Source organism: Mesoplodon mirus (genome assembly GCF_964341445.2).
Source record: "Mesoplodon mirus genome assembly, chromosome: 11".
NCBI classification, from domain to species: domain Eukaryota; kingdom Metazoa; phylum Chordata; class Mammalia; order Artiodactyla; family Ziphiidae; genus Mesoplodon; species Mesoplodon mirus.
In genome coordinates, this window is record NC_138987.1 from 30887941 (window position 1) to 30914956 (window position 27016).

General features: G+C 46.8%; 1 protein-coding gene across 2 annotated transcripts in view; it reads left to right on the top strand.

Moving 5' to 3' along the window:
* Window positions 1–27016, top strand: part of ABTB3 (ankyrin repeat and BTB domain containing 3) — a gene marked incomplete at its 5' end in the record, with an annotated part of 309684 nt that overhangs the window by 222469 nt on the left and 60199 nt on the right. For both annotated transcript variants that reach the window (XM_082634471.1, XM_082634472.1), the window contains one exon: window positions 15481–15633. In XM_082634471.1, the coding sequence (XP_082490597.1) occupies window positions 15481–15633 (153 nt within the window). The remainder of the gene's footprint in view (window positions 1–15480; window positions 15634–27016) is intronic.

Genomic DNA, 27016 nt, shown 5'->3' on the forward strand with positions numbered 1-27016 from the left:
GACAGGTCATGGTATGTGGGTAGGGGACACACCCAGACCCCTTTCCATCTCATCAGATAATCAGCCCTGAATATCTTGCCTGTGTAGATGGAGAGGGTCGCCCTGGAGTACTGACCTAGACAAGGAATCCTTTCCTAGATAGCACCAACATACAGCTTAACAAATAGCTCTTTTGGCTTTCCTTTCATTAAAATCACAAGCTTCTTTCCTGGTTTCTGTCATCTTTCACTTCCAGATTCAGTGAAATGTAAAATTGGTAACATTTAATCCAAGAAGTAAATTATGCATATGTTTTCTTCTCATGCATATGGAGATTCCATGAATCTGCTAAATGGCCAAATGGTTGTTTTGTGTAGGCAGCAAAACTGCCTCCCTTCCTCCTCTAGTCTCTTCCTTGATTTTTTTAAAAAATATACATTTTGCAGCTGTATTTTATTTATCTATCTATCTATCTATCCATCTATCTATTTAGGCTGCACCAGGTCTTAGTTGTGACATGCGGACTCTCAGTTGTGGCATGTGGACTCCTCAGTTGCAACATGCAGACTCTTAGTTGCAGCATGCATGCAGGATCTAGTTCCCTATTCAGGGATCGAACCCGGGCCCTCTGCATTGGGAGCACAGAGTCTTACACACTGGACAACCATGAAAGTCCCTCTTCGTTGGTTTTTTAGGCTCTCTGGGGATTTCTCTTTTCTTTCCTTCCTTTCTCCATGTTCCTTTTTTATTTTTCTTTTTGCTGGGAAGTTCTATCCCATTTCTATCCCCCACATTTTCAAAGGACTCCCCCTCATTCTACATGGTGACATTCTCTTTTTTATTTTATTATCCCAGTTAATCTTGGGGCTTTGGCACAATCTGAGACAGATGATGTTTATCCACTCATCATTTATAATGAATCTAACTCTGAAAAAGGTTAGAACTAGACTCACAGTATGAGTTAGATATAACAGAACCACAAAACAAGGATAACAATACAAAAACATGTCATTAACACTAAGGAAGACCACCGTACCAGAAAAATCTCTCCTAAGGTTTACTATTGCAATTGAACACAAAATTTAGCTTTGAGTTTCCTGGCCTCCAAGGCAAAAAGAGAAACATGCATTATAAAGCTCTCATTATCTTATTTAAAAAGGATCTTTTCTGACTTTAGCAAGTTCAGTCCAGGACTAGTACTCTTAGATCATTCCGGTGATCTGAATCACCTGGGGAATTTTTAAAAACAATGTATAACCAAGTCCAGGGTCACACTGAGGGAAATCATTGAACTGTGCTGAGAGCAGTCAGGTATTTTTGGAGTCACGTGGTCACATCTGTAAACAATAGCATTCATTATATAAAAGTGGCCCTCTGGGTGCACCATCCAGTAAGATGGCCACTAACCACATGTGGCTATTTAAAGTTAAATTAATGAAAACTGAATAAAATTAGAATTTAGCTACTCAGTGGCACCAGCCACATTTCAGGGGTTCAGTAGCCACAGTGGCTTGTGGCTGTTGTATTAGACAGCACAGATTCAGAACATTTCCGTCATAGCAGAAAGTTCTGTTGGAAAAACTCCCTTCATGGCTTTTTTCCCCCCAACTTCCTCGTGGCAGTATGTTATTTCTTTCTTTATTTCAAAATATTATGCTATTATTCTAAGCTAGAAGGGAGGGTTCTCTGGTCTCTTAACTCTACTGTGAGTATACTCGAGGCCCACAAAGCCTCAAGGCACACAAGTCACATGGCTAGTTAGTGGCAGAGCCTGCTCCAAAACATGCTTCTAGCTCAATGCATGAGTCATTCCATGGAGGCCCGGGGAACCAGCTGTCTTAAGTCTGTGTTTTGATAAGTAGGGTTCTGATTGATCGGTGCTGGAGTATGAATTTAATCCATCCTGTCAGACTGCCAAATGCAGGGTAATGTGAGTTCAAGGGGTTTATTACAAGAGAACTAGAATGTCATTTTCTCAAAGCCAAGCCCTGTGGCAAAGACACCAAGGGCATGTAGGGGAACCTCTAGACTATGCCCAGCCTCACTTTATCTCCTCTTTTTTTGGGTGAAGGAAGAGATTCTGCATGGTGTTTTAATTGATCTGTTAATGGAATATTATTCAGCCAAGAGAAAAAGAAAGAAAATCCTGCTATTTGTGACAACATGGATGGACCTTGAGAGCATTATGCTAAGTGAAATAAGTCAGAAAGACAGATACTGTATGATCTCACTTATAAGTGGAATCTAAAAAAGCTGAAGTCAGAGAAACAGAGAGTAGAATAGTGGTTGCCAGGGGCTGGGGGTGGGGGAATTGGGGAGACGTTGGTCAAAGGGTACAAACTTCCAGTTATAAGAGGAATAAATTCTCAGGATCTGATGTACAGCTTGGTGACTATAGCTAACAATATTGTATTATATACTCGAAAATTGCTAAGAGAGTAGATTTTAAATGTTCTCACCACCAAAACAAAATGGTAATTATGTGAGGTGATGGAGGTGTTAACTAACCCTACTGGGGTAATCATAAAATATGTGTATCAAAGCATTACACTGTACACTTAACACTTACACTCTGGTGTATGTCAACTCTATCTCAATAAAGTTGAGGAAAAATAGCTAACATAAGCTAAAATTCCTTACAAGAGAACTTTTGCAAGCATAAAGACTTTGAGATATGTTTCTGTCTCCAAGAGTATCTATATTGTGATTTTTGGGGCTAATTTTGACAAGCTCAAAACCATTGTCAGTAAAATTTCAGAAGGTTGATGAACAAAATCAACTTCCTATGACATAGTTTATACCTTTAAATGAACAAACAATTCACTGTAACAAATATTTTAATAGATGTAGTTTCTGGGAACAAATATAATCTCAAGGTTAAAATTTTTAGTTTTTAGAAGGTAACTACTGAAAAGAAATGTTTCTGTCTTTTTTTGCTAAACAGAAAGAAACTCAAATCCATGGTGACACAATAAAGGAAAAATAGAGATTTAATGTAAATGTTATGGGAACTGATATGAGTGTCACTTAGAATTAGATTTAGCTATCAGTGACAGAAAACTCAAATAGCAGGTGTTTACGGAAGATAGAAGCTTATTTCTCGTATAAACTAAGTCTGGAATTAAGAATCCAGGGCAGCTATGGCTACTTAACCAATCATCCTTCTACTATCTTTTTGCTCTGCTGTCATCACATGTGGTTTCCACCTCATGGTTCAGTTTGGCTGCTTGAGCACAAGCCATTATGTCTACATTCTTGTCAGCAGAATGGAAAAAGACCAGAGAAAGTTGGGCCTCCTCTATTTAGGGACTTTCCTAAGAGTCTCACAAGAAACTTCTGCTTATATCTTTGTAAGAACCAGTCTCCTGGCTGCAAGGGAGGCTGAAAAATGTAAGCTGGGTAGTCCTGAGCCCAGCTGAAGACTGGGGGTTTTATTACTAAGGAAGAAGAGGACACATATAAAGGGACCCAAGCAGTCTCAGCCAGAGTATAAAAAATTCTCCACTAACTTTCTAAACAAACAGCTGTGGTGAACCCATTGTTTTGCATTCTCAGAGGTATTTTTGTCAACCCATTTTTGATGTTTCTTTTCAAATGTTTTTCTGATTTTGTGTTTTTCAACTGCAATTCTCAGGGAAAATTAAAGTATTAGGAGTTTACAGTTTTATTGCAGGAGTTACAAGGCCCTGTGTGGTTCTTCTCCTGTCTCTCGCCAGTGTTGCCTCCTACCTGTCCTACCTCCTACCTCCCTCCACCACTATATCCCCTCCATCTCAGCTCCAGCCACACCCAGCCTGGGTACACTGTAGCCTCTGCCTGGAAATGACACGGTTACTAGCCCCAGCGCTGGGTCCACCTGCCTGCATGTGTTTCCCAGTACTGCTGCTTATAACTGCTTGCCCTTAGGCACGTTACATAACCTCTCTGTGCTTCCTTTCATTATCTGTAGAATGAAGATCATAACGGTACTTACTTTATGGTTCTAGTCATTATCTAATGAACCAATGAAAGAAAACCGCTCAGAACCATGCCTAGCATGTAATGAGCCCTCAATAATAGCTCCCTTTGTTGAGCATTTACTATGTGCTCAGCACCTTACAGGGATGCTCTCATTTAATATGCCCGACAACCCTGTGGGGTAGCCTTACTATTTCTCCCATTTTACATATGAGGAAACTGGGGCACAGAGAAGTTCAGTAACTTGCCCAAGGTCCCACAGCAAATGATGGAGCCTGGGCTCAAATGTAGGACCTTCTGTCTTCAGGCTGTGTGTCCGTTCCACCACACCAGCATTAGATTCAAAGGTGCAGTGGGTTTCTTTGTTAGGCCGTGTGCTGCCTTTTGGAGACTTTTATAATAATCCTCTTGGACTCAGGGGCAGGCTCAGATGACCCCGGGAGCCCATCTCTGGCTTTTGCCTCTCGGTCTTGATGTGGCCAGGTCCTGCCTTTTTAGGTTTCTTGAGCCTCTGCTGCTAGGATATGAAGCTGTGCAGCCTTTGCCACCTCCTGGATGTTTATCTTTTGTACCCAAGGCTGCGAGGAAGGTTCTGTGGCAGCGTCAAACAGAGCCTATGGCTTCCCCACTTCTGAAGCCATGGCTTCCCTCCCAGGGCCATTTATATCCCCTCTAGGCCCCATCATCCTTCTATGCACTTGAGATCAGGTTCCCAGCACAGAGGCCTCTGCACTCCTAAGCCAGGCTCTGCTGTGCTGTAGCCAACAGCCTACAGAGGAGAGGTACAGGCTGGTCTCTGGGCCCTGCATGATGTGTGAGGAAGGACTTCGGGCTTGCCAAGCATCCCTCAGCTCAGAGCTGGCATTCTCTAGACCTGAGAGTCTCAGCCTCACGTAGTCATCAGAAACCCCTGCAGAGAATGGACTAGATGCAGATATATATGCCAAGTGTTAGTAGACCGAATAGTGGCCCCCAAAGAAAACAGACCCTAATCCCCTGCAACCAATAGATGTTATTTTATAAAGAAAAAGGGTCTTTGCAGATGCAATTCAGTCAAGGGTCTTGACATGGGGAGATTATCCTGCATTATCTGGGTAGGCCCTGAATCCAATCACAAGTGTCCTTATAAGAAAAGGGAGATTTGACACACACACAGACAAGGAAGAGGTGATATAAACACAGAGGCAGAGATTAGAGTAATGTAGCCACAAGCTAAGGAATGCTAGCAACCACCAAAAGCTGGAAGAGGCAAGGAATGGGCTCTCCCCTAGATCCTCTGGAGGGAGCACGGCCCTGGGGACACCTTGATTTTGGACTTCTGGCCTCCAGCACTCTGTGAGAATAAACGTCTGTTGTTTTAAGCCACCAAGTTTGCGGTAGTTTGTTACAGCAGCAACAGGAAACTAACACACCCAGCAAATGGCAGGAACTCAGGACTGTGCATTTCAACCAGTTCCTGGGTGATTTTGAGCTCCCCCTGCTGAAGATGGAAAACTAGATGGAGTACCTAGACTGAAATTCCAGGAGGACTGTGAATTCTTACTCTCCATCAGTTTTCCTCCTCTCCTATTCAAATTGTGAGAGAGAGGAGCATGTTGAGTGTTTAAATGCTGATGCGAAAGTCCAGAGAGGAAGTGGAGGTTGAGTTATGGGACCGCCGGGAGAGCAGTGATGGGGCCACGTGCCCAGGGAAGTGGGGGGTGGGGGGGTGGAGGAGGAGACCTTCCTCTCCAGGGTGGGAGGGCAGATGAAGGCTGGAGGATGTGCAGCTGTTTGTCCGCAGCGAGGAGACTGTTACTATTTGTATATCATTTTTGCTCTGCTTGCACCTCCGCGCTCCATTCATGGACCCCGCAGCCCTCTAAGTCACCTTCTTCAGAATGTGTGACAGGAAAGCCAAAGAAGGTTGGGTGGTCAGTCACATGCACCTGCTGGCACTATTAGGGGAAATCACCTCCTCACCAGTACCCCTTGGCACTTGTCCCATTTCAGGGGATTTATATAATCACCCGTTGATGGGGTGGACTTCCACACATCAAGGGACTTGTCCTTTGGTATAGCATGGCTTACCCTTCCCTAAAAGCATTGACCCTACCCTACCCATGATGCCTTTGTCTCAGTTCCCAAGGGATGTGTCTGCACACTTGGGATACTGGGAAGTGGTCCTCTGTGTGATCCAGCCCCCAGGCTTCCGCCGTGCCCCTGCCAGTTGTGCATGATGCGGAAGGGGGTGGGATCATGGTAGAAAGAGGAGTCTGCATCACTGCAAATAATTAAGTCCCATGGCACCCGTTGCAGGTTTGTATTAGGTAGGGTTTTCCGGAGAAACAGAACCACTAGGTTGTGTGTATGACCCAGGAAAGAGTCAACGTTGCAGCTCAGATCTGAAGGCAGTGAGCTGGCAGTTTCCCTGTTTTTCGGAGGAGACCAGTCTTTTTTTCTCTTCAGGCCTCTAATTGATCGGATGAGCCCTACCCACCTTATGGAGGACAAATTGCTTTACTCAAAGTCCACTGGTTTTATTGTTAATCTCATCTAAAAACTACTTTCAACACCCAGCAACATCCGGACTACATGTCTGGGTAATATATGTTTGACCATATATCTGGGTAGCTGTGGCCTAACCAAGTTGACACATAAAATTAACTATCACAAAGTGTATTTTTAAGTATTTACATTCCCGGGATGATGTTAAACACTGTCATGAATACAAAACACCTATCAGACAATGGGATGGGAGCTTAGTTCATAACAAACTCCCTAAGACTGGGAGATGATGTTTCATAAGATTACTGGAAAACTAAAGGAGAATCCTGGTGCGAGGCAGAACCCACCTCCCCCGATAAAAGCTGAAATCACCAAACACTTGTTCTCCCAGCCTCCCCTACGGCTTGGTGCAGTCTTGTGACCTAGGTTCAGCCAATCCGACAGAGCCCCCAGGTTTAATCAGGAGGTCCAGGGACAAACAAGCTCCTTCTTCCCTTCTGTTGTCTCCTGGGCCTCTCGCCCCTCTTGCAGCTCTCTCCCTCCTTGCCTCACCTTCTCCCCCTTAAACATGATAACCGAATTCACCATCCCTGGTTTCTGGCTTGAGTCATAATAATTCCTAGGGCCTCGTTATTTAAATGTGGTCGATAGATTGGCAGCTGCATCATTGCCAGGGAGTTTGATATAAATGCCGAGTCTCAGGCCCTACCCCAGACCCACTGAATCAGAATCTGCATTTTAAAAAGATTCCAGACTATTCATATGCATATTAATATTGGGGAAGCACTGACCTAGCCCACACCGTTGGTGCCTCCTACTCCCGGGCTGTCTGCAGGAACCACCCCCTCAGGCAAGCCCACCATACTTTGCACATTTGGGCTGTCACTATAGTAACCAGCCATGGCCACCTCTGACCTCTGCCATCATCTTCCTAGCTTTGGTCTCACAACTACAGTGGGATGACAGTGAATATTGCTATAGAAACCAGCACTGGATATTGTCTACTATCAATGCTGCTGCTCGGCCTTCACTCCCTGTTTCTCTGAAATTATGAGCCTCCCAAACCACAGTCAAATATCTAAATTCCTCTCCAGCCAAAGAAAGACTCAACAAATAACAAAGATGAAAAGTCGGAGCCACACAATTTATAAAGGAAAGGCATAGCAACTGCAGAGATTTGCTTTGATTTGAAAAGAGAAGATGGAAGCGTGGCTCTGTGTAGCAAGGCCTTTTCTTCCATCTGGCAGAGAGAAGGTTGACTGATGCAAAAAACAACGTTGGTGATGATGATGATGACAGCTACCGCTTATGAGCCCTTTCCTGGTACCAGGCACCAGGCTACATGTACCTCATCCCATCCAGTTCTTACAATAACCCTCTGTGTTAGTTTCCCGTGGCTGCTGTAAAAAACTGCCACAGGGACTTCCCTGGTGGTCCAGCGGTTAAGACTTCACCTTCTAATGCAGAGGGTGCGGGTTCAATCCCTGGGCGGGGAGCTAAGATCCCACATGCCTCGCGGCCAAAAAACCAAAACATAAAACAGAAGCAATATTGTAACAAATTCAATAAAGACTTAAAAAAATTTTTTTTTAAATTTTTAATTAAAAAAAAAAAAACTGCCACAAACGTGCAGGCTCAAAACAACACAAACTGATTATCTTACAGTCTGGGGGGTCACAAGTATGAAATCAGTTTCACTAGGCTAAAGTTAAAGTGTCGGCAGGGCTGGTTCCTTCTGGAGGCTCCAGGGGAGAATCTATTTCTTTGCCTTTTCCAGCGTCTGGAGGCCACCTGAGTGCCTTGGCTCCTGGCCCCTTTCCTGCTTTAGTCCAACTTGCTTCTGTTGTCACATCTACTCCCTCCTTTGACCTTCTTGCCCCCCTCTTCTAGCTTGGCTTGTGATTTCATTTGGGGCCCACCTGGATAATTCAAGACAGTCTTCCCTACTCAAAATCCTTAACTTAATCACATGTGCAAACTCTGTTTCATCAGATAACATTGACAGGTTCTGGGGATTAAGGATATGGACATTTTAGGGGGGCATTACACACCCTCTGACATAGGTGCTGTGTCAGCCACACCCTCTGACATAGGTACTGTTATTATCCCCATTTTCCCAGTGAGAGAAGTGAGGCATGACCATTGGAATACAGTCATCCTCCATATCCGTGGGGTCCACGTCCACAGTTGGTTGAATCTGCAGATGCAGAACCTGCGAATACAGAGCGCCAACTGTACCGTGCCATTTTACGTAAGGGACTTGAGCATTTTGGTACCTGTGGAGGTCCTGGAACCAATTCCCCATGGATACCAAGGGACAACTATACTTTGTTCAAGGTCACACAGCTTGAACGTGGAGCTGGAATCCAGCTCTTAGTCAGCCTGTCTCCAAAGCCCAAACTTCTGACTTCTGCATGGGACAGCTTTCAAATGGCTTTAACTCATCCACTATTGTCGCTAGGAAATGAACAGAAAACCATCACACTCTAAAGAGTGTGAGCTTCCAATAGAAGCTCCTCTACCACAGACTAAAACCTCAAGGGCAGGGCAAAATTTAAGTCAATTAGTCTGCTGGGGCTTCCATAATAAAAAAAGGCGGCTTGTACAAAAGAAATCTATTTTCTCACAGTGCTGGAGGCTGGAAGTCCAAGATCCAAGTGTCAGCAAGTTTGGTGTTTTCTGAGGCCTCTCTCCTTGGCTTACAGACTGCTGCCCTCTTGCTGCATCTTTTACATGGTTGCCCCTCTGTGTCTCTTTGTGTGTCCCAGTCTCCCTTCTTATAAGGACACCAATCACACTGAATTAGGGCCCACCCTAATGGCCTCATTTTAATACAGTTACATTCTGAGGTTCTGGGGGTTAGGGCTTCAACATATGAATTTGGGGTGGACACAGTTCAGCCCATATCAACAAGTAATGCTTGGACTTCAGGAACAAGGCAGTTTAGGCATCCGAGATGAATTCCAGAGCCCTGTGAATGCCCTCATTCCCAGCTTTAACACTTGATTCACATTCTCCACCCCCATGTCTCCAACCTCACCTGCAGCGACCCTGTCAATACCCTGGCTTAGTCTCCTGTGGCTGCTGTGACAAATGGCCACAGACTTGGTGGGTTAAAACAACACAGATTTATTCTCATACAGTTCTAGAGGTCAGTAGTCCAAAGTCAGTTTTACCAGGCCAAAATCAAAGTGTCAGCAAGGCTGTTTTCTTCTGGAGGTTCTGAGGGAAGAATCCATTTCCTCATCTTTTCCAGCTTCTAAATCTGCATCCCTTGCATTCCTTGGCTTGTGGCCCCTTCTTTCATCTTCAACCCAGCAGCAGAGCATCTTGCTTCCATATCACCTGTGTTGAATCTCCCTCTGTTTCCCTCTTATAAGGACCCTTGTGATTGCATTTAGGGCCTACCTGGATAATCCAGGCTAATCTTCTCAAGACCCTTAGCTGGGCCACATCTGCAGACTTTCTTTTGCTATCAGTATTCATAGGGAACCGACCGAATATCTTTGGGGGCCATTATCCAGCCAACCACAGTGATCCTTCCTCACGCATGTCCTGGCCGCCCCATCTGTCCTGGAGGGCCAACTAGGACATGATGTGTGTGAAAGCCCTTGGTTGAGCTGTAAAGGTCTCTTCTGCCTCAGGGCCTTTGCACAGTCTGTTACTGCCACCTAGAACATCCATCTTTATACACGCACATTCACCTATGGCCAATTCCTTCCCATATTCAAGGTTTTGTCACCTCCTCAGAGAGGCCTTCCCACTAACCTATGTCAACCCTGTTTATTCTCTATCCCAGCACCCTGGCACTGATCACAGTTTGTCATTGCTTTATTACTTGTTAGTTTATGGGTTTCTTATCTGTCTCCCTGTTAGACTGTTAGCTCTATGAGAACATAGATGCATCCTGTTCTCCACTCCATCTCCAGCTCCTGGAAGCATACCTGCAATATGGGTGCTCCCTAAAGGACTGTTGGATGAATAAATGCTATTAATAGATGACATTTTATCAGTTACACACCCATGGCCAGGTTTGAGTTTTATCCTTGAAGGTTCTGCCTCTGAGGATGCCTGTGGCTCAATATTCCCCAAATCCACCATGACCTCTTTTTGGAAGGGTCCTATTTTCTAATCTCTCCAAAGCTTTCTGTGCCCATCACTAGGACCTTCATGTGCTTCTTCGCATCTTCCCTGATCTGCACACTAGACTCACCGTAAGCCCACAGGCAGCTGACTATTTCGATAGAATCAAAGAATTTTAGAGTAGGAAGGAATCAAACAGACCCAGGGTTGGCCAACTGTGACCCACCATCTGATTTCGTGAATAAAGTTTTCTTGGAATACAGCCAGCTCTGTCATGTATGTATTGTCTGTGGTTGCTTACTCACTGCAATGGCAGAGTTGAGTAGTTGCAACAGAAATTGTATGGCCCATAAAGCCTACTTACTACCTGGCCCTTTACAGAAGAGGTTTGCCAACCCCTGAAATAGACCCTCAGATCCAAACCCACCCACTTTACAGATGAAGATACTGAGAGCCAGAACTTTACAGACCAGAACCAGGGTCCTGCTATGAGCTCTTGGCAGATTCAGGACTAGAATTCAGTTCCTCAGAATCCTGAACAAACCAGGCTCTCCCACATACCCCACCATCCTCTTTAGCACCCAGCCCCTCCCCCGCGAGACTCCCTTTCCACTCTGGGTGGTCACCCTCATCACCAACTCTCTCTTCAGCATTTCAGAAAGGCCCCACCCATGTATGTCCTTCTTGAATCTGGGCCCAACAACCTTCCTGAGCTGACTTGCCCGCTTGACCCTGCAAGAAACCCATCTAGGCTTTCTTTTCCCTTCTAGAACCTCTGGTCCCACTCCCACAAACCTTCTCTTCAAAAGCCTTAGCGACTATTTTTTTTTTAAGGTTTACTTCTTTTTAATTTTTTATTGAAATATAGTTGATTTATAATGTTGTGCCAGTCCCAGGCTCACAGCCAAGTAATTCTTTTTCAGATTCCCTCCCTACTACAGGCTACTACAAGATATTGAGTAGAGGTCCCTGTGCTATACAGTAGGACCTTGTTGACTATCTGTTTTATATATAATAGTGTGTAGTTTTAATCCTAAACCCCTAATTTATCCCTTCCCCCCTTTCCCCTTTGGTAATCATAAGTTTGTTTGCTGTCTGTTAGTCTATTTCTGTTTTGTAAGTAAGTTCATTTGTATCTTTTTTTAGGTTTCACATATAAGTGATATCATCTGATATTTGTCTTTGTCTGACTTATTTCATTCAGTATGATAATCTCTAGGTCCATCCATGTTTGCTGCAAATTGCAATATTTCATTCTTTCTATGGCTGAGTAGTATTTCATTGTGTATATGTACCACATCTTCTTTATCCATTCATCAATCAGTCAACGGACATTTAGGTTGTTTTCATGTCTTGACTATCATAAATAGTGCTGCTGTGAACATTGGGGTGCATGTATCTTTTCGAATTATAGTTTTCTCCAGATATATGCCCAGGAGTGGGATCGCTGTATCATATGGTAACTCTATTTTTAGTTTTTTAAGACCATAGCAACAATTTTAATGGCCACTGGCCTGTTGAATGGACCGTGTCTCCCCTCTGTTCACCTCAGGCCACCTGCTCAGGGGTTATTAAACCTGGCTTGCTCCCAAATTTCCAGAGGAGCTCATTTAGAATACAGATGCCCAGGCCCCATCCCAGACCTGCTGAACCAAAACTCTGGGGGTCAAATTGAGGCCTTGGCAATTTTCACACACACACACCCTTCCTAACCTCCCCCAACCCCGTTGATTCTGAGGTTGAATCCACTTCACTAAGCCATGAGCTCCTTGGGCTTCCTCTAGGTTTTAGTTACTACAGACAACTTCAGAACAAAGTCCGTAGCCAGTGGAACATTGTTGTCTTAAAAAATATATCAGGAGAATACAGTCTTTTTTCCCTCAGCATTCTCCACCCTCTCCTTAACTCAAGACCCTAGCATTCTTTCCCATCTCCAACTCCTCCAAATGAAACATCACAAATAATACTATTTTTCTTTCCTTCTGAGTAGCCAAGATAAGAAGATTTTTAGATGAGTTGCTGGCAAAGAATTCATGAGCTTATAAACTATTGAGGTCAGAGTGACAAAAAGAAGGCAATGATGAAAGGGAAAAATAGGTACATAGAAAATTCCAGAAGAGGCCGGAATCCTGGGGTTCAAGGTTTCTTACTCTGGTGCTCACCAGCTGTCTTGGTAAAGGTGTTATTTTGAAGGCAGTAGAGCCTCTTTTTCTCCTCTTTGGTATTCATCAGAAGTTGGCTGTGTGCCCTGGGCCTCAGCATCTAACATGAAAGGCAACCGCTGAAGGGCAGTCTGTGCTAGAGATGCAGCGCGCCCGGGGACCGGGAGTTGTGGGCTATGCTTTGGGGGCCACTGAGCAAAGGAAAGGCAGACCAGGGCTTGGGGGTGCTGCCTCTGAAAATACAACCCAGAGGGGCATTCTCTGAGTACCCGGGGCTGGTTTTAGCAGTGATGGAGACATGGTGACAAAAATAAGTCCTGCTCACCTGAGACTGTAGAATCCAATTCAATTTCAAGTCAGCGTGTTTATTGAGTGCCTGATTCAGTCTAGGTGATGGAGAGACTGAGAGAATGAGGACGACAGCCTAAGCAGCAGGCTGATCTGGGCAGAAATTCCATGGGAGCCTGCCCCACAGGTCCATGGGTCCAGAAACTTGATTTTATCTGTTTCACCCAGTAAGGAATTGATAAATCTTAGTCCATTTCATGAACACATTATTTATTAAGTGCTCACAGCCTGCCAGGCACTGCCCTGGGAGTAGGGATGGGGCTGGATCAGTGAACCCAGCAGTTCCAGGTCCCTGCCCCATGGAGCTTACATTCTAATGTGGAATCTGCAAGGCTGGTGAGTAAGGCCACTGGGGTGAGGGCTACCATGGGAGGAGTCCATGCTGGGAGGAGTGTCAGGAGAAATGTTTAGGGAGAGGTGAGATTCGAACTGTGGTTTGAAGGTTAAGTGGGATGTGGCTTTTTAAAGGGCTGGAGGCCTTACAGACAGAGGATTGAGCTGCATGAGCAGGAACGAAAATGGCATGCCATCAAAGGTCCAAGACCAGATCGGCTTCGCCTGGGGCTGGGAAGGAAGCTGGACAAGAGAACATGGATGGAAACCACATGGGGTTATAGCACATAGGCTATGTAGTCAAATGTCTTGGGTCTGACTCCCAGCTCTCGTACTTGCTAACCTTGTGATGCAGGGCATGTTACTTAACCTCAATAAACTTCATTCTCCTGATCTAGAAAATGGGCATAATCATAACTAGCTTGTGGGTTGGTCCTAAGTATTTAGATGAGATCATGAATGGGATTAACTGAGATGAATGTAAAAGCTGTTTAATCTTAACATTGGATAAATAGGTTGCTTTCTAAGAAAACAGGCACCTGCCACCAAAACTGGGTGGGAAGCTTGTGACATCTACATACTGTGAGGGGGTTGCTGCCTTGGGTAAATAAACCCTTTATTTACCAACATTTTCTCCATCCCGTGGCAGCCATGCTGGACTGAATGGCAGCACCAGGGCTAGGGTGAGGCAAGAGAGCTTCTAGAACATATTTACTTGATCTGACCCTCTTAAATTTTGCACCCAGGCGCCCCATGTGCCTCACCCTGGTCATAACCATGTTGAATGGTAGGACACCTGTTTGATCTACACCATGCGTTTCTCAAAGTGTGGCTCTTGGTCTACCTAAATCAATATCATATGGGCTGCTTATTAAAATTATATTTGTGGACCCTATGCAATCAGCATCACTGGAGATAAGGCCAGGGGATCTGCATCCCCCACCACACACACGCTCACACACACACACACACTCATACACTCTCAAAACCAGGTGATTCTCAGGCCCTATACCATACCTTAGAGCAGAAGTTCTTCGAGTTTGCCCCTCCAGCCCGGCAGCATCAGTATGGCCCCAGAACTCATTAGAAGGGCAAATTCTTGGCCACCTCCCCTGATCTACTGAATCAGACCCCCTGGGGGTGGAACCCAGCAATCTGCATTTTAACAAGCCCTCCAGAGAATTCTGATGTGCGTTAAGGTCACCTGGGGGATGTTTTAAACACTACCAATGTCCAGCCCAATCCTAGATAAATTAAATCAGAATCCCTGGGATAGGACTCAGGTATCAGTATTTTCCAAAAGCTCCCCTGCCCTCAATCCTAATGTGAGAATGGAGTTTATAATAATCACCGGAAGAAATAAGATGGCACAAATGTATTACACTTAGAAAGTTATAGTTCAGCCTTAAGCATTATCTCGGTGAATTCTGGCGGCGAGCTGCACCCCTGCTGTGATCCCTTTAGCGGGTGGGAGCAGGAGACTTCCCAAAGCTTCAGGGGTGTGGCCGAGACCCCAAAGCGCCGCCCCTTCCTCCCCCGCACTTTGCTGGCAGTTCTGGGCTGCCCCGTCAGGCTCTCCGGGAAGGCTCCTCGTTTCCAGACGCTAAAGCCTGCTGGCGGCTTGGTGCTTGGGCAGAGCTGAGGCCTGGGAGAGCTCCGGAAGGGTGACAGGGAGCAGCTAGGGGTGGGAAGAGAGAGTTGGAGGACGATTTACGATTGGCCTCACCATGGGGAGCCCCAAGTCCTAAAAACCCCAGGAGTTGATTGGATTTTCTCCTAAGCACCCGACTCTGTGCATGGTGCTTTAAGTGAGTCATCTTTATGTTCACATGATCGCTGAGGAAGATTACACTCACAGAAGAGTCACATCGTGGCCTTTGTCACATTATCCCCGTTTTGCAGATGAGGAAAGTGAGGCCCAAAGACTCAGGAGAGCCTGACCCGAGGTCACCAGTGCGGTCCGGATGTCTCCAAAGGTCCTCCCACTTTGAATTGAGAGACAGGGTCTCCAGGGAAAAGGGGGTGGGGATAGGGAAGGGGGGAGGGTTGGCGATGAGCGGTGGGGGTGGGTCTGAGCTGGCAGCTCCCGCTGCGGCCCCCCTAACGCGTCTCGGTCCCTCCCCTGCCGCAGGCCCTTCCTCGTGCTGCCGCCACTGATGGAGTGGATCCGGGTGGCCGTGGCGCACGCCGGCCACCGCCGCAGCTTCTCCATGGACAGCGACGACGTCCGCCAGGCCGCCCGGCTGCTGCTGCCCGGCGTGGACTGCGAGCCGCGCCAGCTCAGGTAGGGCGGCGGGCGGGAGATCGGGGGCGGCGGGGCGCAGGGAGGGCGCCCTTCCCCGCACACCCAGCCCGCGTCCGGGTGCAGGGAGAGCGGCCGCAGCCCGTGGGGCTCGGGGCTGGTTGCGCCCGGGGCGGTGTACGCCAGCATCCTTGCCGTCGCTGAGATCGAGGCTTCGCTGGTTTAAAGGACAGACGCCGGCTTAACAATGACCAGGTCCCTCGAGTTGCAGGGATGGAGGTGGACAGGGAGCAAGGCTCTGTGGGAATGCTCCTGATTCTTCGATTGCAAGATATCTATTCATATTCTTTCTTTTCTATTCTCCTTCTTCCTCTCTCTCTCCCAGCCCTTCACTCCCTCTCTTCCTCCTTCCCTCTCCCTCCCTCTCCCCCTCCCTCCCTCTTCTTCCCTCTCTCCCTCTCTCCACTAGAAGTAAATTATTGTCTTCCTGTAGTTTTCTAGCAAAACCTTGCAGAGTAGAATTTCTGGCTGGGTCAGAGCCCGCCTATGCTCTTTCACTCGCACGGGGATGGAGCGACTCTCCCTCCATCTCTCACGCCCGCATTCAGGTCTCTCCTGCATCAGGGTGGGAATTATTCGCGGGCTGCTCAGGGACCCCATGCAGGGGGGCTCACATATATCCAAAGTGAAAGAAAGGAAACAGCTCGCTCAGTTGAGTCAAAACCTGGTTCTAAATATGCGGAAAATACAGACACTCAGACGTAGGTGTGTGTGCACATGTGGTGTACTTTCTTGACTCCCTGCACTGTTGTCCAGGTGGTCATTGTCACCAGTTTCAAATCCCCATTGCCCACCAGATGAGACACTGTCCTTCCTCTAAAGTTCATCTAGCCTGTGACGTGGCCAGGCTGCAGAGATGTCCACCCTTCCAGGATATGATTGGAGGTCTTCAAGGAAAGAGAGGGTTTGCAGTATGAAGTATAGCCCATTGAAGGCCCAGAGATGCCCCGCAGCCCAGGAACATGCAGGGGCCTGATGGAAGTCAGCAGGCATTTACTGAATGCTTACCATAAGCTGAGCACTGTTCTAAGTGCTTTACAGAGATCAATGAATATCGAATATTCTCCAACCTGTATGAAGTGGGCATTATTATTATGCCCACTTTACAGATAAGGAAACTGAGGCACAGATAGGTTAAGTGACATGCCCAAGGTCACAGGACTTGTAAGTGGTGGAGCCAGGATATGAATTCAGGCAGCCCAGACCCCCAGGCCCCCATAGTTCTAACCACTGAGTTGTACTTTCCTCAGGTTTCTGTCTAGACAGAATCTGTCTGTGCCACCATCCCTTACATCTTGTCACCTAGAATAACAACAGGTCTCAGGGAGAGAGACAAGGGAGCAGCCATTTATTGAGCACCTACTATGTGCCTGTTATTAATTGCAACAAGAGATTTGCATTCATTACTTGTCTCCTTCGAGCCCTGAAGCAGCCTCCTGAGGTTAGTATAAGCTTCCCATTTTAACAGATTGGGAAGCTGTTGCTGGGACAGCTTATAGGTGGAGATATCAGGGATGCGATCCTTGTAGCTCATATTCCAAAGCCCATCCTCTGCCCACCAGACTCTCCTGCCTCCTGTTTCATGGGCATGGCTACGCTACCTGCAGGCTCACTCCCACTGCCCCTGCTCACTGTCCCCAGCTCCGACCTGGGATGACCTTCAGACTCCAGCTCTCTTCCTTGCAGCAAACCTGAAACTGCTGGGTGGCAGGGAAAGTAAGATGCTTCCTTAACTCTTGTCGACAAAGCACTCCTTGTTTGTCATGCTCTCAGGAAACCCCATAGCCTAAAGGTTAGGAGCCTGGGCTCCAGAGTCCTGTTGCCTGGGTCCAAATCTCACCACCATGGCTAATTAGCTGTGCAAACTTGGGCAAGCTTGTTAACCTCTCTGGACCTTTTTCCCCACCCATAACATGAACATAATAATAGCAGCTCCCTCGGAGATTGGTGCAAGCACAAAGCAGGGTCATGAACATGAAGGACCCGCAGAGACAGTGCCTAAAAGGAAGTGAACATTACCCTAAACCTCTACTATTCCTGCAGTAATAATGCAAGCTCATACCTAGGTATTGCTTTATCTTTTCTTTGTAAATTTATTTATTTATTTATTTATTTATTTATTTATGGCTGTGTTGGGTCTTCGTTGCTGTGCAGGCTTTCTCTAGTTGCGGTGAGCGGGGGCTACTCTTTGTTGTGGTGCGCAGGCTTCTCATTGTGGTGGCTTCTGTTGCAGAGCACAGGTTCTAGGCAAGCGGGCTTCAGTAGTTGTGGCACGTGGGCTCAGTAGTTGTGGCACACGGACTTAGTTGCTCTGCGGCATGTGGGATCTTCCCTGACCAGAGATCGAGCCCATGTCCCCTACACTGGCAGGGGGATTCTTAACCACTGCGCCACCAGGGAAGTCCCGGTATTGCTTTATCTTAACACTTTCTCATGTGAACCTCAAAACAAACACTCTTGCTGTCTGGGAAGGTAGTGCTTCCCCATTTTACAGAGAAAGAAATCAAGGCCAACAAGATTAGGTAACTCTTCCATCACACAGATACTAAGTGACAGAGTTAGGAGCCGAATATCAAACCCAGACACCCAGAGGTGTAACCAACTTTTCTGGTCCTCACCCGAGACCTAGAGTCAGCCCTCTTGGTGGATGCTGATAACCTTCTTCCAGATGCTTCTATTTCATGTACTAATTCCATAGACTGAACAGGAGCTCCAAGGGCTGCTGTCATCTTTATGTTCTTTCCCCAACACAGAGCTTTTGCTACATGGTCTAGTGACCAGATATGTGCCATTTGACAGTCACACCAAGGATTTCCATTTCAATGTCTGTCCAGTTTGAGGCATCAGCCCTGCCATTCAGGATGTGATTGTGATCACCTGGCAGGCCAAGATGCACACAGAGCAGCAGAACAAAGGAATTCAGTTCCACTTGAGTCTCTAGGCTATTTTTAGTGATTTACCTCTCAATTCTTGACTCTTCTGTCTCCAGGATGATGATTTGTATGTAGAAACTATACGAATTGATTGTTCCAGCCAAATTTTCATCATTTGGAAATCATATTCCAGGAGAAAACTAAAATATAATGTTTCATTATAAATTTTCCTAAATCGTAAGTGTAACACAAGTTCCATTAACTAGACCAAATTCAGTACATGATACAATGAGCCAGTTTGTTTTTGTTTTTTTTTTTAAAGAGTACCTATTTTTCAGTCTGGTCAACATACAGATACATCTATACATATATCTCCCAATCACATTTAGTGTGACGTGAAATAGGAATTACTGTCTCCAGTTTTCAGGGGATGGGATCAAAGAAGTTTTGTTCATTCAGATAGCCAACAAATAGGTATTGGATGCCTACCTTGCACTAACAGTCTTCATGGTGTGCCATCCCCAACAATTCTGCAAAGCAGACTTTATTATCCCATTTTACAGATAGAAGCACTGAGGCTAGTTGCAGTTATGGGACTTGTCCAAGGTCACACAGCTACTGTGAGGCAGATGAGGTGTAGGATGGAGGACTTGGCAAGTGGACTTGTCTTTCTACCCTCCCAGACATTCATCTTCAAAGTTGCCAGGCAGGCTTCTAGTTCTGACTCATTTGGAGCCGAACATACCTCTCTGAGTCATCAGCCTTAGAAAAGTGTGGGTAGTTTGGTGTTCTAACAGATGCGGGAACTTGGGACGTGGTGTTGGCAGCTGGAGTGTCAGTGACTGTTAGCACATGTAATTACCTACCAGCTGGCTGAGGCTTCCTGGTGGGGAGGCAGCCTGGACACCAGCCGGGACAGAGCAAGCAGAGTCAAGGAATTCCAGGTCTGACGCTAGTGCTGCATTGGTTTTCACAGTGACCTTGGTCAGTCCTATGGGAGCTCTGCTTTTGTCTTTATTCTGCTACAGTAAAGCCTCACCATGGCTATTGGGTTTATACCAAAGGAACACCATTTAATGCAGCTGCAGATTGTAAGCTGACAGAGGTGACCCATTTATTCTTCCTTAATTAAAGTATCAGATCATTGAAACCTGGGAATTTGGGCCCTTTCTTTTCTTTTTCATGCCCTTCGGGAAGTGAGGGAGGAGGGAAGTAAGAATAAAGGAAAGAACAAATAATACATCCTGGAGCAGTTTGTACATTTTCTTATTAATAATTGGCTTTGAAACATTTCAGAAATACAAAGAGTGAATACTGTTGTTTTCCCCATATTTTTAAGGGGCAGTTTTTCTGCTCCAGAGTGAGGCTGTGTTAAAATAACGATAGTAAAGGGTGTTCTCAAATCCTATCTTAGTTGATAAACGGCACCTACCAACAAGAGTTGGGGGTTGTTAGAACGATGAGTTCACTCCAGGAAATGGTTAATCTTTTTGCAAGTGTTTCTTAAATTCAAACCAGATTTTGAGCAGTCCAGAATGGATGTTTGGGGTGATAGGATGCTAAGAGTATCAGGACGGAGACCTGGGTCATTATGTTCTTTCCTTTGCTCTTCTGGTACCTTTTTTTGAGCACCTAAGGCCAAACCCCACACTAGATCTCTCATCTGGGTCTGTTGCTTTCTAATGGGTCACCTTTGGCAGGTCACCTTGCCCATCTCACAGGGCCAGGTTCATCCCCTGTAAAGACGGGGGTGACAACTGCTTCGTGGGGTGGGGAACCTCAGTAAGAGGTCACATATGAATTTTAAAAATTGCACCACTGCTTGGTCTACCCCTTTTAACCCTTCCCAGGTCTCCTTGGCACCTCTTGAGGTTAATAGGTTTTGTTATTTGTCTGGTTTGGGTCAAGGTAGGTTCTAAGGCGAAGTTTATGCCACAGCAGCACCTGAAGTGAAATTCTGGTGCCTCTGAGACAGCCCTATAAGGACAGCTGGAAGTTTGGGTTCATTTGCCAAACATGGGCCGAAAATGTATTGGGTGCTGATGGCCCACCAGAACCTGGTGGGACCCAGGGACACCAAGTCAGGGAAAGCCCAGCTGCTGCCCACCACATAGGAAGCAGGCCTGGTGCTGCTGGAGCCATTGGTCCTCATTCCTGTAAGCACCCGTGGCCCTTTAAAAAGAGGATCACACAGATGAGGGGAATTCCAGCCCTTGGTGTCAGAAGGAAAGATGCTCTCCACCCTTTCTTTGCCCCATCTGTATGGAACCAGGTCTTATTCGGGGCTCAGAGGAGACAGAGTCCCTGGGGCTTACGTGCTGCTGGGGAGACACCAGTAATAGACAGTAGCCAACGGATTAACAAAATAATCTCACAGAGTCTGAGTACTACAAGGAAAGTGAAACGGAGCCTGGGGTAGAGAGGAGTTGAAGAGAAAAGAACAGGGCACCTTGGGACCTCGGAGAGGAAGGGACAATGTCACATGCCTGCTGTAAAGGAGTACTTGGTATCCTGGCCAGGGGCTTATGGAGAAAACTGGGGACGTGGGGGGAGATCTGGAGCCACACCCATGCCAGCCATTTCCCTTGGTCAAGTCCACATCGACCCCTGAATTCAGACCTGGGCCTCCCTGTTCTCTCCCTCAAAAGGCCACCTGCAGAGGCCGAGCACCTGGGCCCTGCACGTGGCTCTGTGGGGCCCTGGAAGCCTCCCCAGCCTCTCAGAGCCAGACCCACGCTCTCCTCTCCCCTGGAGAGCCCTTGTCCTTGCTGCTCCCCAGCCTCTCCGGCTTGAAGTGCAGCCTCGCGATGCCAGCTCCTTCACCTCCAGAGAGCATTAAGCCTATGCTGCCAGCCCCCCAGTGACCCCATTAGAACCACTGCTGCCCCTGCACTGATGTCAGCGCATTAGCGCCTCCTGCAAGACAGGAAGCTGCCCTCTCCCTGACCCCAGGAGGGCTGCTCTTGGGCTCAGCTGTCCTCCCTAACAGTGTCAGGGACAGGCCACAGCACAGCTCCAGGAGCCGAGCTGGCGAGGCTGCCCTGCACTCAGCAGACACAGGCCAAGCACCCACTGTGCACCTGGCCTATTGTGAGTTAGACTGGAGGTGGGTGGGCAGAGAGGTCGAAGGAATTACAGAAAAATCTGGTAAACGCTCTAATAGAAGGCAGTAAAGATCTAGGTCTGGGAGAGCTCGAAATGCAAGAGGTACCGTTTGATCTGAATCCTGAAGAACAAACAGATTTATCAGGTAGGTAAGGCGAAGCGAGGAGAGGAATGGAGAAAGGGCATTAGAAAAAATAAGTCCACAAAGAGGGAACCATGTATGTAAAGGCCAAGGGGAGAATGTGTGTTGGAGGAAACAAGGAATTCAAACTGAGAACACAGGGTTCAACCAACACTGCTCTGAACACCTCCTGTGGGCCAGGCCCTGGACCAGGCATTGGCTACAGCGCAGAAAGCCGGGCTGAATTCTGCCCAGGGAGGGCCTTGTATGCCACGCCGAAGACTTTTGACTATATCCTGCAGGAGGTAGGAGGCATCACAGATAATTAAGTATGGGACTGACATCAGAGTTGTATTTTAGAAAGGGGAGCTGGTGGTGACAGGGAAGATGGGCTGAGGTGGGCAGGGGCCTCGAGTCAAGAAGTTCTTGCAGGGATCCAGGTGAGAGATGCTGACAGCCAGAGTGACACAGAAGCAGTGGGGATGGAGAGATGCTAGAGAAACAGAGAAGATAGAAGCAGCAGGACTTGGGGGCACATGTGTGTGTGGGGGGGACTGAGCAGTGTTAGAGGTGGCCCTGGTGGGCGGCGGGGGAGAGGGGCCTGGGGAGTTAGTGTTTCATGGGTACCGAGTTCCAGTTTGGGAAGATGAAAAGTTCTGCAGATGGATGGTGGTGATGATTGCACAACAATGTGAATGTACTTAATGCCACAGAACTGTACACTTAAGATGTTAAAACGGTCAATTTTTATGTTATATATACTTTACCACAATTTAAAAGATTAGACCTGGTGTGTTATCAAGTGAAAAGGATCATAAAAAATAGCGTATGACATGTCACCCTGTGTGAAATGCATACATGAGTATTTGCTCTCCGTGCTCAGACTGTGTCTGAGAGGGTAGGTATGAAACCAATAACCAGAGTCATAGCCAAGGAGGGGAATTAGAAAACTGGATATATTGGTTTTCTATGGCTGCTGTAACAAAGTACCACAGACTGGGAGGCTTAAAACAGCAGTCATTTATTGTCTCACAGTTCTGAAGGCTAGAGTCCAAAATCAAGGTGTCGGCAGGGGCTTGCTCCCTCTGAAGTGTCTGGAGGCGGATCCTCCCTTTTCCTTCCAGCTTCTGGTAGCCCCCCGTGGTCCTTGGCTTGTGGCGGCATCACTCCGACCCCCGCCTCCTTCTTCACATGACTGTCTTCTCTCTGTTTCTCTGTCCAAATGTCCATCTTCCTGCGAAGGACACCAGCCATGCTGGATTAGGGGCCACCCTAATGACCTCATGTAGTTTGATTGCATCTGCAAAGACTCTGTTTCCAAATAAAGTTACATGCACTTCTCAGATGCAGGGTAGAGTGGTTAGGACTTCAACATATCTTTTTTTTTTTTTTTTTTTTTTTGGCGGTACGCAGGCCTCTCACTGTTGTGGCCTCTTCCGTTGTGGAGCACAGGCTCCGGACACGCAGGCTCAGCAGCCATGGCTCACGGGCCCAGCCGCTCCGCGGCATGTGGGATCTTCCCGGACCGGGGCACGAACCCATGTCCCCCACATCGGCAGGCGGACTCTCAACCACTGCGCCACCAGGGAACCCCTCAACATATCTTTTGGGGAGTACATAATTCAACCCATTACACAGGAGTACAGAGATGGGAGGGAAACTTACTTGACTGTTGGATTTTGTAGCATGTACATGTGATACCTCTTCCCCTCACCAAACTTTCATGTTAAAAGTTGACTCTGGGGCTTCCCTGGTGGCGCAGTGGTTGAGAGTCCGCCTGCCGATGCAGGGGACACGGGTTTGTGCCCCAGTCCGGGAAGATCCCACATGCCGCGGAGCGGCTGGGCCCGTGAGCCATGGCTGCTGAGCCTGCGCGTCCGGAGCCTGTGCTTCGCAACGGAAGAGACCACAACAATGAGAGGCCCACATACTGCAAAAAAAAAAAAAAAAAAAAAAAAAGTTGACTCTGAGGGGAGTGTGTAGCTAGGGATGCTTTTAACAAATTCAGGACAAGGACAATGTCAGAGAAGTAATAATGGGGTCAGTTTTGAAAACGCTGAGTGCCAGATGCCGCCCACTTGGTTGTCCATGGAAATGAGAGTCTGTGTCAGGCTCCTCCATCGGAGGAAGGTTGCCAGGGAATTACGTGCTCGTGTTATCATCTAATCAGAGAAGAAGCAGAGGAGAGTGGCTAGGAGTGCAGGCCCTGCAGCCTGACTGCCTGGGTTCCAATCTTGGCCCGACTGCTTACGCTCTGTGTGACCTTAGGCAAGTTAGTCACCTCTCTGGGCCTCAGTTTCTGTATCTATACAATAGGAACAATAGTATGCCCACCTCATAAGGTTCTAGGAAGAATTAAGTAAAATAATATATATAAACCATTTAACACCATGTAACATGAAAACCATGGAGCATACTTGTGTCATAGTAAATGCACGTTAAATATTAGTGACTATCCTTACTGCCCTGCTCTGGACCAAGAAGGTCAGCTCCTCTCGATTGCCAAAAAAAAAATCGCCTCCACTTCCTCTGAGAGAGAGGAGAAATATATATCCTGAAGAGATGTGCTCATCTACCATCAGGAATATGGTTTGTAGCCCTCGCTGCAGTCAGGTGTGTCTTGGCCCTTCTGCCACTGCTGTGGCTCAATCCCCCCAGAGTGCAGGAAGACAACTGGGGCTGACTGGCTTGGGGGCCACTGTCCCTATTCCAGTGACTTTATAGTTCCTCTGGAGACTCAAGTTTTATATTTTCTCTGACGTGTGAGATTTTTGAAAGCCATCATTGGCTGGAGTCCTGAACCTCGTCCAAAGCAGTTGATCATACATCACCAGCTGCATTTGCAATCTTGGATGAGGTCACTAGCAGGAAGAGATAAAAGAAGGGAAGAAAGACATGTAGACAACAAATATGGTCCCTCATCGGTGGGGTCTTGTCCCAAGTGAGCAGAGGTTAGGGGAGGGGGGCATAGAATATTTCAGAAGAAAGAGTCACAGCTTGGACTTTATCTCAGAGAGTAGCCTCCTTCTCTCTTTAGGGCTGGGCCAGAAATCAGTTTCCTTGATTGGGATGCCTACCACAAGGCCTGGCACATAGCTGGGGCCCAGTAAATACTTGTCGAATGAATGAATGATGCAAAAGGCTGTTATCAAGTGTGTTGGTGATACTAGAAGTGACAGACTAAGACGTCGTGGACTAATTCAGAGGCAAAAAGGCTTCAACATGGAAACAGTGGTAGGTAGGTGAGATTCAGGCGTGGAACTCAGAAGAGAGGTCTTAACTAAAGAGGCTTTGCGGGGTACGCTGGCAGACTAGCGGCCCCTGAAGTCATGGGTGGGGCCGAAGCCCAGGAAAAGGACCAACGAAGAGGCGTCATCATGAGACGAAGGAAGAGGACTCCCAGGTCCAAGAACAGCCTGAAGAAAGCAAGGTAGCAGACTTAGGAAACTAAGATGGGGAGGGGTCACCAGGATCCAAGGCTACCCACAGGCAGAGAAAATGCAGACCAAAAGGACCAAGTCACAGGGCTTGGCAGTGCAGGAACCACCAGCTCCCTTAACGGCAGTTTCGACAGCCCCGTGTGGGCAGAGACCAGATTGCGGCAGCAGACAGTTTGCCGACACTTGAAACTTGTTTGGCGTTTCCAAGTGTTAAAAGCAAAACAGAAACCCAGTTGGTGCTTACAGCAACACAGAGAACTACATCTTAAATGGCATTTGGGGCTCACTTCCAAACTGGGGCTTCAGATTCAGGCTGGCAGCTTGAGAGTATATAGTTTGCCATATGGGATTTGGCTTCCTGGGAACAGGGATTTTGCGGGGGGCGGGGGGGGGTTTCCCCTCTTGAGTCTGCTAAATTTCTGTCAAAGATGCTTATTTACTTATCTGTGAGCAAATCTCCCAAACTCTAGGTTAAAATGTTAGTTACACAGGAGCATTATCTTCCCTTAGCAATTAGCCAGCCAACCAGTACTTACTGCAAAGCCATGTCCTTATACAAAGTCCTTCATATAAGGTCATGACAATGGTGTTTTGGGTAACAATGAAAGAGTGGGTCCTATCCTTCAGTAAGTTTGCGGTCATCACAACGTTTGGAGCATATGTGCCATTTTTCCAAAGTGAACTAGCCTCTCATCAGCTCATTAAATCACCCTGTGAAAGGTTAAGAACCACCAGACTGGGTGATCACCAAAGTCCTTCCTAACTCTGAAGATTATTCAGTTTTGTGGTCTGATGTTCTGTGTGCAAATGGTGGTGACACTTTTCCCTGTGCAGGAAACGGAGGCATGCAGAGGGTGAAGGAAATGAGTGGAGCTTCAGCTCACGTCTCTCCCACATCTCACAGGATAACAGAGGGAATGATTGCGAGTCGTGGGCCAGACACTGTCCTGGGTGCTTTTTGCACTGTGTTCAGTTTCCCCCAACTGCATGTGAGACTTTATTTTCCTCTTCACACCTGGGGAAACCGGGGCTCTGGGAGGTTGGGAAGCCTGCCCACCATCACATGTAGAAAGAGCCCCATCTTGGATTTGAACCAAGTCTGTCTGACTCCAAAGCCCAAGTTCTCTCCACTAAAAAAGTAACTCCAGTCAAAGAATTGGCATTGGAAAATGGGGAAGTAACTTTTGAGTGAGGCCCACTGGTTCACCTTGGAAGGATTAGCTTCCAGCCTTAGTTTCCCTTAGGAATTTGGATGCCCGTCTGTCTCTTGTGTCAACCTGCACTGTCAGCCTCTTCCGAGGCCAAGGATCCCTGTGAAGAATTAACGTAGAAATAGTCCAAGAAATGTATGAAAAAGGCTCAACCTCACTAGTAATCCTAGAAGTGCAATTCAAAACCACACCCCAGTATGCATTTCATAACCATTAGATTGGCAAAAAAAATCAAAGTCTGACGATATCAGATTTGAGAAAAGATATAGAAGCGTGAGAACTCTTAAATATCACTGGAGGGGACTCTGAATCCACTTTCAAGTAAACTTGAAAACACATACCTAAACACATATCTAAGTCTATACCCTACAGAACCTCTCCCATATGTACAAAGATGTTTATAGAAGCAGTGTTTGTAATAGCAAAATACAGAAAAAGAGAAAGGAACAAGCTTTCTACAGGAGAACGGATGAATAAATGCTGGTATGTTCATTCACGGGAATACAAAGTAACTATGAAAATAAATGAACTAGAGCTACATGTTATTATATAACTAAATCCCAGAAACATAATGTTGTGCAAAAAAGCAAGTTGAGGCAGGATTTGGGTACAGTG